Here is a 13,536-nt window from a genome sequence, read left to right as displayed (position 1 = left end):
TCCTTGAAGCGGCCCAACATGAAGACTTCTCCGGAGGGAGTGGGAGCAGGGAGAGGAGGTCTTTGATCTCCCCAGCATCCCCAAGGGGACATCATGCCCCCCAGCTTTATAAAGGAAGCTGTAAGTGCTGAAACGGGCTTCCTTTATAAAAACCAACATGCCCAAGACTGCCAGGAAGGTGAGATGGGATTCCTGACCAGGGCTGTGACTTGATATTGGCCCCACCCGAGCCTGGGCAGACGGACTGGTGGCATCTGTCTCCATGTGTGAAAACTGCTTTCAGACCCACTTCAAACAGTGTCTGGGCCAGCTCCCTGAACCAGGTGCGAACTCCTGCCCCTCCACTCAGCCAGGACCAGTCACACTGTGTCACAGCTTCTGCCAACTTCCTGCATGGTCAGGACTCAGGCCTGAGCCTGAACTGACAGAAGAACTGGGGGAGGCTCTGGCATCGGGGTTGGATACTTCCCTTATGCCAGGATGACCCATACTGCCTGGGCAGCCAGCTCTGCCATTGGGGTGCAAACCCCAAGTGGCCCGAACAGCTGTGGCTCACACCACAATCACCTGCAGCTGGCATGTGGGTGGGGGCCCCTCGGGGCTGGGGGAGCAGACCTGTGGCCACAGGGCAGGGGGTCCTTGGAGCCAAGGCCCAAGTTTGACAGCTGGGCCGTGAGGATGCAGAGGCTGAGAAAAGCAGGGGTGGGGTGGGTCGGGCTAGAAGCATGGGGAGAAGCAAGCTCAGAGATGACAAGCCTGGCTTCAGATCTCAACTCTCTCCTCTGGCCAGCTGCCCTGGACCAAACCACTGATCTGGGAGTGGATGTTTCCTCACCAGGGACATGGGGTTGCCCCATCTGTGTCTAGAGGACACACAGCTGGGTCCGGAGTGCAGCGATGGCGCAGAGTGCAGGCTTGGGGCCCTGCCTGCCACAGAGATGGCTCACAGGAAGTGGATTCAGGCCCCCCACAACCTGTCCCCCAAGCACAGAGTGCAGGCTCGGGGCCCTGCCTGCCATGGAGATGGTTCAATGGAAGTGAAGGGAGGCCCACCTTGGCCTCCCAAAGTGCTGGGATTACAGGTGTGAGCCACCACGCCCAGCCAAAAGTAAGACTTTTAATGACGGTCTTGCAAGATCCAGTGTCTGACAGGCAGGCACACCCAGCATGGTCACAACAAGCAGTTTATCCCCCAGTGCGCAGGTCCCTTCCCCGGTTCCTCACAGGCTGGGTACTATGGGGGTCACCATCTTCCCGGATGTTGCCTATTGGCTGTTGGGAGGAGCTTTAGGTGTTTTCTTTCGGCTTATCCTGCTGCATTTTGTTGCAGCCCACAGTGCATTGCAATTCTAGTCCGCTCAGGGGCTCTTCAAGTATTTGACTTATGACCTAAGTCGCTGGGCAGGCTGATAAGAACAGACAAGGCGAGCTCTTTGGCAGGCCAGTAAACTTTCATCTTAGACTAAACTTCTTTGGTTCGGGTGAGGGCAAGTAAGGTGGGTGGGGGGAAAGTGGGAGAAGAGGGGAGCGGGAGGCAACAAGCAGGCATCAGTGATCCAAGCAGGAGCCTAGTACATCCTGTTTCTTCTGTAGTTTGCTGGCCTAAGCCGGTTCAAGGCACTTTGTCTTGGAAATGGACGACTGCATACATTATTCCCTTCAGTCGTGCAGCCCCGGGCATCCAGAGCCAAGGGCAGCCTGAGCCACCACAGCGCCTATGTGGCCTCACCTTCCCCAGTGCCACCCTGGACATCCCCACACCAGGGGTGAAATCGCAGAGGGGGTCAGTGGTGGTGGCAGCTACAGGGTTGTCTAGAAGTTTCCAACATTCCATGAGCCAAACCCCAGTGGCCTCCCTGCCTCACTGCTCTGAGCTTGTTTCTCATATGCTATCCAGGCACAGTCGTACCTGTTGCACTAACCCAGGGAGGAACAGCTCCTGAATCCTGGGCTAGGCTCGAGGTCACTATATCATGGTATAAACATCTGCTTCCCCAGGACCACCAGGCCCAGCCCTGTCCTCTCCCCACATGGCCATGCTGGCCACAGTGTGGCACTCGTGCTCCACATGCACAACACCATGCCTCAGCTCTGAGCAGCTTCAGGACATGTGGCCAATACCATGCCTAGGCTCTGAGCAGCTTCAGGACATGTGGTCAAAACCATGCCTAGGCTCTGAGCAGCTTCAGGACACATGACCAACACCAAGCCTCGGATCTGAGCAGCTTCAGGATATGCCTGGGAGCAGGGCCCCCACCTCTCCAACACCCTAGGGAGGGTCACAGGTGACACTGCCAGCCCTACCCCTTGTGCCAACCCTGCAGTGCACACCAGCCATTGGCATCTCCTACCAGATGTCCCGCCCCACATCTCCCACAGAGGAGTGCTCTACTAGTGAGCTCCCAAGCACACGCCATCCACACAGGATGGGGATGATGGCCAGGTTCCATCAGGTGTTCGCCAGGTGTCGGCACAGTGCTCACCCACACCCCTCACCTCATTCACACCTCAACAAGCTCCAAGGGCCACTGAGGATGCCTTGGGGAGACAGCCAGAGGCCGGAGCAGGAAAGCCACAAGTGGTGCCTGTGGGGAGGCCTGGACCCCAATCAGTGGGCAACATGGGCGCCAAGGAGCCAGGGTTCAGGCTCTGCTCGATCCAGCAGCCAGAGAGACATTCAGCAGCTCTGATGCAGTGCCTCTGGTGGGCGGGCAGCAGCCTTATGACCCCTACCTGTACACCATGGCCCAATTAAAACAAGATGACAGGTCCTAGGCTGAGGACAGGCCAGCACAGCTCGGAGCTGTCTGCCACCACAGATTCCACTTCTCTAATCACCAGGAACTGGTCATAAAAAATAGATTTGATCTGCCTCTAAGAGGTACCAAGAAAAAAATCAATGGCCTGTCCAAAACGCGTTAACCTCGCACCCAAGGGCTTCCTGCCACGCAGCAACTCAGACAGAAGGATGAAACCCAAAGATAAAGAACAACAAAAAAGAACACAAATAGCAGTCCAGCTCACCATGGCAGATCCTGGGATGGGCACAGTGCAAGCCCACCCAGAGCCCACTCCACTGACACCAGGTGTGTGGGTGGTGCAGGGTGGAGAGGAGCTCAGAGGTGGCCAATGCAGGCCTGTCAGCAGCACGGCCTCCCCGCCAGGCAAGGGGGTGCCCACAAGAGGGAGGAGAGCCCAGAGTTCAGACAGATGAGCCAGAAAACAGGTGTTCTGTGGTGGCAGGAACCACGGGCTTTCATGTTGGACAGAGCACTATGAGGCCCCAGGCGGCATGTCCCCCAGAGGCTGCCCTGCCCTCACCTGCAGCGTGAGACGCTCCAGCTGTGCCTCCAGCATCCTCTTTTCCTCCTCCAGCCGACTCCGCTCACCCTCCAGCTCCTCAACCTTCAACCTGCAAGGAGAGCGAAATGGTGACCAGGTGTCTGTGGTCACCCATGCTGGGAAGTCCCGCCCTCTGGGTGATAAGGAGATGAAAGGTTAGGAGGCCCAGCTATAACGCTTTATTTCTAAATACATGTCTGTGAAGCTCTCAGAGTCCAGCGATGACATCAAGAGAAAACTAGAAAATGTCACAAGTACAGGATGCGGGAGTCCTTGGCGGCCCCTGCTCGGCTGGACAAGCCTAAACTGAGAAAGTCTCAATCGACCACATCTTAGCTGGAAGCACAAAGAGAACCAGCCCGAGGCAGGATGCCTGGGAGTCGGTGTGTCCATGTCCGTGGGCCGCTCCCAGAGGGTGACGTGACGGCAGAATGCAGGGGACACCACTGAGGAACAGGAAAGCGACCTCAGAATGTCTTCAGAAATGAAGAAAAGACAGGAAAGGACTTCTAATGTGGGGTGTGGAAGGAGCTGGTGATGGGGAACCACAGAGGAGCAATTCAGATGAGAAACAAAAGCAGGCTTCGGGGCGACCCACGGAGAGTTCCTTTCTCCTCCGTGGGCACGGAATGCAAAACGAGGCTCCATGGCCCAACCAGAATGGGGCCAGTTTTAGTTCACAGTAAGAAGCTGTCTAGTTTTGTCTTCATTTCTAAATCTAGTATTTTGAATGGAAAACATATTCATGTGGTTTAAAAATCAGAAAGTCTGTCAAGGCCCACAGTGATAGAAAGATCACTTGACATTGCACAGGGACAGGAATGCAGACAGCTATTCCAGCCTGAGAACTGCCCAGGGTGCCCCAGCATACCACAACAGCAAGACCCAAGGAAACTAAACTCTTTCCAAGAAACCTAGCTGCATCTCTGAAAAAAGATCAAGAAGATTTATACAAATACAAAAATGTCTAAAGCACAACAAGCCAAAATTCACAATGCCTGCCATCCAGTCAAAGATTACCAGACATTTAAAGCAACAGGAGAACATGGCCAGTAATGAAGAGAATAACCAATCAACAAATACCTGCCAAGAACAGCACAGACACCAACACTGGCAAACAGGGACATTAAGACAGTTGTTAAAACTCCTGGAAAAAATGGAACAGTTAAGTGCAGACGTGGAAGGGACACATGTAGAAGTGGAAGCTACAATGTCTCAGATAAACAGGCTGTATGGGATTAATGACAGATTAGAATCTATAATAGAAAAGTTCAGTGTCCTTGAGGAAACAGCAATTGTAACTATCAAAAACAAAACACAGAGGCTGGGCGCGATAGCTCACATCTGTAATCCTAGCACTTTGGGAGACCAAGGCAGGTGGATCGCTTGAGGCCATGAGTCAAAACCAACATGGCTAACATGGCGTAACCCCTTCTCTACTAAAAATAATTAGCCAGGCGTGGTCATGCAGCCCTGTAATCCCAGCTCCTCAGGAGGCCAAGGTGTAAAAATTGCTTGAACCCGGGAGGTGGAGGTTGCAGTGAGCCAAGATCACACCACTGCACTCCAGCCTGGGTGACAGAGTGAGGCTCTGTCTCAAAAGTAAGCAAACAAATACAGCATGCCTGTAATCCTAGCTACTGGGGAGGCTGAGGCAGGAGAATCGCTTTAATCTGGGAAATGGAGACTGTGGTGAGACAAGATCGTGCTATTACACTCCAGCCTGGGAGACAGACCGAAGCTCCCTCTCAAAAAAAAAAAAAAAACACAATAAATAAAATGTATGACAACACTATAGGATAAAAATCAACATGTCTGCTGTAAAGTGATTATCCTATGTGTAATAAGGTGAAGTATCACTTGAAGGCAGGCTGTGATCAGCTAAAGATGTATACTAGAGAACCTACAGCAATCCCTAAAATAACAAAGACTTATGGCTAGGACACCAATTAAGGAAATAAAACATTGACCGGGCGTAGTGGCTCACGCCTGTAATCCAAGCACTTTGGAGGCCAAGGCGGGCGGATCACCTGAGGTCGGGAGTTCAAGACCAGCCTGACCAACATGGTGGAATCTCGCCTTTATAAAAAAAAAAAAAAAGAAAGAAAGAAAGAAAGGAAATAAAACATAATCAGAAAAACACCAAAACAGACTGAAAAAAGATAAAAAGAAAAAAAAACAGGATAAAGGGAATGAACAAGAGACAGACAAGTAGATAACAGTAAAATGACAAGATCAAAACTAATCATATCAATAATTAAATTAAATGTAAGTAGCCTAACCACCACAATTAAAAGGCAGACACTCAACCTAGATTAAACAGCAACACCCAGTTAGACACTGCTGACAATAATGCACTTTAAATACAAAGATGCAAAAAGGCAGAATATGCCATCACTAAGAAACCAGCAAGAGAAAGCCGGAGAGGTGACCAATACTGGCAACAGTACATTACAGAGCACACACTATTACCAAGAAGGTACCTTATAATAATAAAGAGATCCATTCATCAAGGGAAAATAATAAGCCTACACATGTGTGTACTAATAAAAGAGCTGCAAAAGAAATGAAGACAAACCAGCCAGAACTGCCAGGAGAAACAGATGGGTCCACAATTATAATCAGAGACCTTGACATCACTCTTTCAATAGCTGACAGAACAACAACCAAAAAGTCAGGAGAAGGACTACACGATCAGCCAACTTGACCTAATTCACCTGGATAAACACTTCCACTCTTAAGAGCGGAAGGCCCCTTCTTTTCAGGAGCACTTGAACTAACTATGTACTAAGACCACTTCACACTAAACCATAAAAGAAAGCTCAGATTATTTAGGAATTTCATAATTCTAACTGTGTTATAGGATTATAATTGAATTAAACTAGAAATCAGCACCAAAAAGTCATCTGAAAAATATCACTTACAAAAGCATCCAACACCATGAAATTACATAGAGATGGAACGGAACAGGCCAAGAAAAACCTGCACATGACAAGCTCAGAGCACTGCAGAGAGAGATCCAGGGCAACCTCCATACAGGGAGATAGAATTATGCCTTGTTCACAAGCTGGGAGACTCAGCGGTGTTGGGAACGCACTTCTCTCCCAAATTAATCCACAGAATCAGCAACCTCAGTCAAAATCCCACAGGACTCTTTGTACAAACTGGCAAGCCGATTCTAAAATTCATATGGAGACGTAATGGACCTAGAAAAGCGAAAATACATTGACAATGGAAAGGGAGGGGCTGCTTCATTTCACCAATTATGCTAAAGCTGCAGTAATCACAACAGTGCAGTGCTGGATAAACTGCAAGACAGACAGACCAACGAGACAGAACAAAGTCCAGAAACAGATGCAGAAACACACCAATTTTTGAAAAATATACGAAGGCAATTCAGTGTAGAAAGGGTAGTCTCTTCAACAAATGGTTCTGGAACAACTGGGTGTTCATGGGGGAAATAAAGAATAAAAAGCTTGTACAATGAACAAAAATCCTGCTCAATCCTGAACCAAAAGTTATGAAGTTACTAAAAGAAAATAGAGTAGAAAATCTTTGTGAATTTGGGACAGCCAAAGATTTCTTAGCTACGATACCTGATCTGGTTTGGCAGTGTCCTCACCCAAATAGCATCTTGAATTGTAGCTCCCATAATTCTCATGTGTTGTGGGAGGGACCCAGTGGGAGATAACTAAATCATGGGGGCGGTATCCCCCATACTGTTCTTGTGGTAGTAAGTCTCACAAGATCTGATTTTATAAGTGTTTTCCCTTTTGCTTGGCTCTCATTCTCTCTTGTCTGCCACCACGTAAGATGTGCCTTTTGTATTCCGCCATGATTGTGAGGCCTCCTCAGCCATGTGGAACTGAGTCCATTAAACCTCTTTTTCTTTATAAATTACCCAGTCTCGGGTATGTCTTTATCAGCAGCGTGAAAACAGACTAATACCCAAAGCATCATATATAAGAGAAAAATTTGAAAAATTGGACTTTATAATAAAAAACTTCTCTTCAAAACACCTGATGAAGACAATGAAAAGACAAGACACAGATTGGGAGAAAATATTTGGAAAGCAGATAATCTGATAAAGGCCTTGTATCCAGAACATATAAAGAACTCTCCCAAACTCAACAATAAGAAAAATGATCCGATTTAAAAATGCACAAAAAAACAGGTGCTTTACCAAAGAAGATCTATGGATGACAGGTGAGCTGAATGAAAAGATGTTCAACGTCATTAGTCATTTGTGGGGGAAAAAAAAGGCCACAGTGAGACACCACTGCAAACCTTTTAGAAGGTCTAAATGAAAACTTTAAAAAAATTAGCCAGGTGTGGTGACATGTACCTGTAGTCCCAGCTACTCAGGAGGCTGAGGTGGGAGGATCATTTGGAGCTCAGGAGTCAGAGGCTGCAGGGAGCTATGATCCCACCACTGCACTCTAGCCTGGGTGACAGAGCAATACCCTGTCTCTAAAAGGAGGGTTTGGCTGGGTATGGTGGCTCACTCCTGTAATCCCAGCACTTTGGGGGGCTGAGGCAGGTGGATAACAAGGTCAGGAGTTCAAGACCAGTCTGGCCAAGATGGTGAAACCCCATCTTTACTAAAAATACAAAATAAATTAGCCAGGCATGATGGTGGCCGCCTGTAATCCCAACTACTCCGGAGGCTGAGGCAGAGAACTGCTTGAACCTGGGAGGCAGAGGCTGCAGTGAGCGGAGATCGTGCCACTGCACTCCAGCCTTGGTGACAGAGCGAGACTCCGTCTCAAACAAAAAAGTTAAAAAACTAATAATAAAGGGACTAAGTAAAAAGACTGTGCCACATGCTGGTGAGGAGAAGCTGTATCTCAACCACTCAGGAAGATGGGCAACCTCGGAACACATGACACATGCGTCCACCAGCCACTACACACTGGGTGTTTACCCAAGAGAAAATGAAGATTTCCACACAGGACTTTATTTATGATATACAGCAATTTCATTCAGAAGAGCCAAAAGCCAGAAAAACTCCAAGTGTCCATCACAAAGGAACGTATAAACTGTGATGTCTCCATATGACAGAACACAACTCAGCAGTGAAGATGATGCAGCTGTGTGCCGAGTGATCTCTCCCAAAACCAGCCATGCTGCATGAAAGGGGCAAAAGGACAGAGAGCACACGCTCCAGGATCGACACCATTCCAGGAAGACCTGACGACCACCTGCCATCTACAGTGACTCAAAGCAAGTTGGAGGGTGGTAGGGAGTAGGGAGAGGAAGCAGGGAGGAGGGATTCCTATCAAGCAAGAGGGGTCTTAAATGTGAATGTGGTAAGGGCTCCACAGGGTGTGTGTGTGTGTGTGTGTGTGTACAGGCAGATTTATCACACTGTACTTTATATCTGCACAGTTTATTATACACCAGTTATAACCTCAAGAAAGCTGTAAAAATTCTGACAACTGCTTCCTGCCTATATGGCGCATCTGCAGGACATGCTTCCAGAGGTGGGGCTGCTGGCTGGAGGCACACGTCTCTGTTACCCCAGCAGACTCCGTGGGCTGCTCCCACTCACACCAACACTCTGAGCACGGGCCTAGAAGGTATTCCTGCAGCAGCAATGCCTCGCTCCTCTTGAGACAGGGAGCGCCGGCAGGAGAGACATCTGAGCATAGCCCAGTGTCATGTCTCTTGGGAGGGTAGCCACATAGCATGAGACCTAGCACACACCTCCAGCACCAGCTATGCCTCCTGGAGAGGTTTTGGGAGCCCTGAAAGTGCTGCAGCTTTACAAACAACCTCCTCAGTCTCCACATCCAATCTAGCAGGGAAGTCCTGGTACCCAGTACACGGGAGACTGAGGCTCAGAAAGTTGTGTGAGAGGCCCCTCTCACAGAGCCGGTAAGGGGCCTGCTGGACACCAAGCCTGGAGTAGGGCCTCGGGTGGGTGTTCCTGACCCCCGCCTCCCAGGGCTTCTCAGGGGCATGAACCTGCCTAAGGTAACTGAGAAACCACATGGCAGAGGCTTCCAAGGCCATCTCCGGGAAGCTGCCTTTGGTAGGGACTTCTCAACTTAGGAAGGTGCTGGACAAAAAGCCCCCAAGGACCCTTTTAAAATGATACTATGCATTCTGAAGGCTTGGGAGCAAAATGTTTTAAGGGCTGAATTTAAAAGAGCGCATGCATGTAGCTGCAGCCATGTTCACAGAATGACCTGTGTGATCCACCCTCACCACCAGAGAGCAGGTCCACAAGTGCCTGTCTGTGCACTGAAGGGGGTGCTTTCTTCCGCTGTCCTCCTTTTCCAACAAACTGTTACTGCACAGAGAGCGAGAAAGAGAACAAACGAATAAACAAGTTGGGGGTGTGTTTGAAAGCTCAGAATTCTGGTTTGCCTTCAAATGGTTCAAAGTAATCAGTTCTGGCATAAGCTTCTTGAAATTGACTTACTTCAACTTCTTTAAACATGAGGGGTGCTACATAAATTAGCTGCCAGCCTAGATTCTTCCTCGGGAAGATGACGCCAATCAAAGCAGGTGCCTGTCTCCGAGTGTGTGCGTGGAAAGCAGCTGGAGGGTGGCCGGGATCTTGCTTATAACAAACCCATCACACACGCTGGAAACTTTTGCAAGAAAAATGTTTAGTTGTTTTTGCTGAACTAAAAGATGCATAATGTTGAGGCGGGGGTGAGTGCTGCAGGTGAGGCTCCCAGGGCCTAGAGAGGAGACAGTAGGGTGACCCAAAACCCAACAGACAGACAGCATGTGGTCCAGGAGGCCCCTCACTCAGGCCAGCCTCCCACAAGTCCCAGACACCTGCACTGCCCACCAGCCCCTCCCCAGTAGGCCCTGACCACCACACTTCACGTTTTACTTCTCTGTCCCCTTCATCAAATGGCTGGCTCCATGTTTCCAGCCCTGATCATGCTCTCTGGCTCACAGTAGACACTGATGATAATTTCCCTTGAACAATGGGTGTGGGAACCCCACCAGAGAGGCTAGCGAGCAGGGTACGTAGGACCTCCAGCTCTGGAGATGGTCACACAAGAGTGGGTAGAACCCAGCTTAACCTAACACTTGCTGTGTGTCCTGACACAGAGCACCCCGCCCCCCACCCATACTTCTGTTTCTCATAAAGACAGCGCACGACAGAGCCCCACAGGCAGCAGTGTGATGGGGTGTGCACACCTGCCCTTCCTCTCCCACAGACATGGCTACCAAGCCTGGATGACTGCTCGGCTCTGAAAGGCCCGCCACACTGGTGGGCAGGGGACACCATGGCCCTTCTATCCCCCCTCTGACCTCAACCTTGTGCCACCATCCAGGCAGTGGTGAGGCTGCTGTATGAGGAGCTCAAGGCAAAGTCCTCCAACACTCAGCTGGGAGCTGAGAAAGAAAGCCACCGAGCTTCAGGAGCCCTCCCTGCTCAGGCATATGAACTCCCCCAACCCTGTGGCCCCTGGCTCCACTCTTTGCACACTGCCACAGGGTGAGCCCACGGGGCTGCAGTGGCGGCAGCAGTGGCAGCAACAGTGGCAGTAGGGAGCCTGAAGCAGGAGCCATGTTCTCCGTCTGAAGCTGCTGTGGTTCCAGATGGGCAGAACAAATTCCTGCTGTGTTTTCCTTTCTGTCCTCCCTCCTGTGGGGCCGGGCATGGGCCAAACCTCCATGACACCAGCAGAGTACAATAGATGGTGCAAAGAGAGCCCCATGTCCCTGGAGGACCACCAAGGGGAAACCCAGAAATGTAAATGGACCCGGAAGATCACAGAATGGACAGACTAAAAAGGGCCACCCTGGGGAGGGGTGGTGTCCTGGGTCGGGCCATGCCTGGATCCCATCCAAACTGGCCTATGCAGCTGGTGAGAGCTGAGCTGACAGGCACTGCTAACATTCCAGGCCAAGGCGAGGAGCACTGCCAAGGCTTCACAACCTCAACTGGGATGGGAACTGCGCCGCACAGAAGGTCGCTGGGACCTGGGCTAGAGTCTACCCAGGTCAACTCACTGCTAAACTAAAACACTCACATTCCTCACACAACATCTCTCACAATGTTCAGAACATAACCCCGAATTACTCGGCACATGAAGAACCACAGAGATTTCAAGTCAGCTGGGAAAGGCAGTTCCAGCTGATGGGGTTGAGGAGACAATGCTGGGTTATATGGCAAGTGCAGCAGAGAGGGGCCACGAGACGGCCCACACAGACAAGCATATGCGTGCTCATGGTGAATGGAAACCAAAGGTCTCAGCAAATTCACAGAAAAGTGAAGTGCTGAAAAGTATTTAAGGAAATAAATGGCTGAAAAATCCCAAATTTGGCAAAAAACAAAAAACAACAACAACAAAAAAACACAAAACGTACAGATTCAAGAAGCTAAGAAAACTCCAAACAGAATAAACCCAAAGAAATCCACACCCAGACAAATCCAAATGAAACTGCTGAAAACTGAAGGCAAAAAATTGTGAAAACAGAAAAAATCTGCATGACCTCAAAGGGAAAAATGATTTGAGCGTCTGCAAATCTCTCCCCAGGCAGGTATGACAGTGAGCAGAAGGAGGAACGCTGCAGTCGAGACATGCTGGGAGGTGAAGGCCGAGGCCCACGCTGCCAGCCCAAGGCAGAGCTCCTTCAGGGAACACAGGAGGAATAAAGATGGCCTCACCCCAAGGGAAACTGTAAGGAATCACAGCCACCTGCTCTCCAGGAGCGGCTGCTGGAAATCCTTCAGAAGGAAAGGAGACACGAAGGATACCTGGAGCATTAATAAGGAAGGAAGAACAGAAACAGCAGCTACCTGGGCATACAGATGATACCCGGCTCTTCCACTGGTTTCTTCAAAACACCGATGACTGAAAACAAAGCCTGTGGCATTTCCATGTAGGTGGAGGGACAGCATAAATGGACAGGGCAAGGGACCTGCAGGGAGGGGCTTCTGGGTGTGACTTCAAGTGGGATAAGACTGATTCTAAGTAAGCAGCAGTAAGTAAGCGCTCTGTAATTCCCAGAGCAAACACTCAAAACATCAAACTGAGAAATACAATCAAATGCCCATCAGTGAAATTAAAATCAAATACTAAACACTGTTCAAGTAACTCAACAGAAAGCAGGAAGTATGAAAAGGAAAAACAAAAATGGAGGAAACAGACAAAATAAATAATGAAATGGTAGCAATGAAAAGAGAGATTGCCATGATGGTTCAGAAACTGACCCGATGACATGATGTATACAGAAACTCAAAATACAGGTACAAGTAGGTTACAGGTCAAAGGACAGATCTATTTATAGCGAGCAAACACTACAGTAGAGCCAGCTGGTGGGAGAGCGCAGAAGCAGCATCCCCCAAGAGCCACAGGCACACCCAGACCCCGATCTGGACTGCTCAGGAATGTCCTGCCAAGAGAAGGCTCAGGGCTCCCCGGAGAAACGGCTGATTGTAAAGCTGTGACAGAGAGGACAAGAGGTGAGTCTGGAGCACCCTGTGGTGCCGGAAAGTGAGGAAGGGCTCAGGAAACTCAAAGATGGAGCGGGGTGGGGAGGGGCAGGGCATGGTCGGCCACAGGGAGATCATGCAGCGAAACAAGTCCCTGTGCATGAACCGGATCAGAACACAGAGCACGGGGCAAACGCACTTGAGTCCACGCTGCTAGCAATAAATGAAGGAGTGAATAAACGGGGAAGAGGAGACACTCTCCCTCCTAGAACTCACAACATACAGGTAGAGCTCATCCCTCCAGAGGGGTAGTGTCGCCTGAGCCCTGAAGGATTCACTTTCAAAGAAGAGAGGGGAGAAAGCACACACAGCTTCGTGGAGGCGGCACCGGGCAAAGCGCCTTAGTCCAGTGGTCAGGTCCAGTATCCACACTGCTGTCGCATGGACCTTAGGGGTCCCTGATATGATATGGTGAAAAAGAACTTGCAGTCTGTGATCTTTCTTGCAAAAGCCACAATCTCAGGTTAATAATGAAACACATCACACAAGCTCGGTTCAGGGGCGTTCTAGGGACATCTACACATACTGCTGAGGTCAGGAGACACCAGGAAAGACAAACTGTCACAGAGCAGTGGCAGGAGAAACGTGATGACTGAAACCAACGCGGTCCCTGGCTGCAACAAGCAGGAAACTCCAGTGGATCCAAACGAGGGCTGGAGATGGGTCCAGAGTCACACCCATGGAGACAATAGATGTCAACAGCATGAGAACTTGGGTGAGGAGGC

The 13,536-nt window shown here is 49.9% G+C and overlaps 1 protein-coding gene across 7 annotated transcripts in view; it reads right to left on the bottom strand.

Moving 5' to 3' along the window:
- The window catches only part of MAD1L1 (mitotic arrest deficient 1 like 1), a 501,873-nt gene that overhangs the window by 124,230 nt on the left and 364,107 nt on the right, over nt 1-13,536 (bottom strand). For 6 of the 7 annotated variants that reach the window (XM_032259845.1, XM_032259846.1, XM_032259847.1 and 3 more), the window contains one exon: nt 3,322-3,412. In XM_032259845.1, the coding sequence (XP_032115736.1) occupies nt 3,322-3,412 (91 nt within the window). Of the gene's footprint in view, nt 1-3,321; nt 3,413-6,446; nt 7,075-13,536 lie in introns of those variants that run through there. The other variant, XM_032259851.1, reaches the window with a different exon arrangement.

Source organism: Sapajus apella, unplaced genomic scaffold, assembly GCF_009761245.1.
Source record: "Sapajus apella isolate SASKATOON/1434 unplaced genomic scaffold, GSC_monkey_1.0 scaffold112, whole genome shotgun sequence".
In the NCBI taxonomy this organism is placed as follows: Eukaryota; Metazoa; Chordata; class Mammalia; order Primates; family Cebidae; genus Sapajus; species Sapajus apella.
This window is presented reverse-complemented; position numbering and strand designations above follow the sequence as displayed.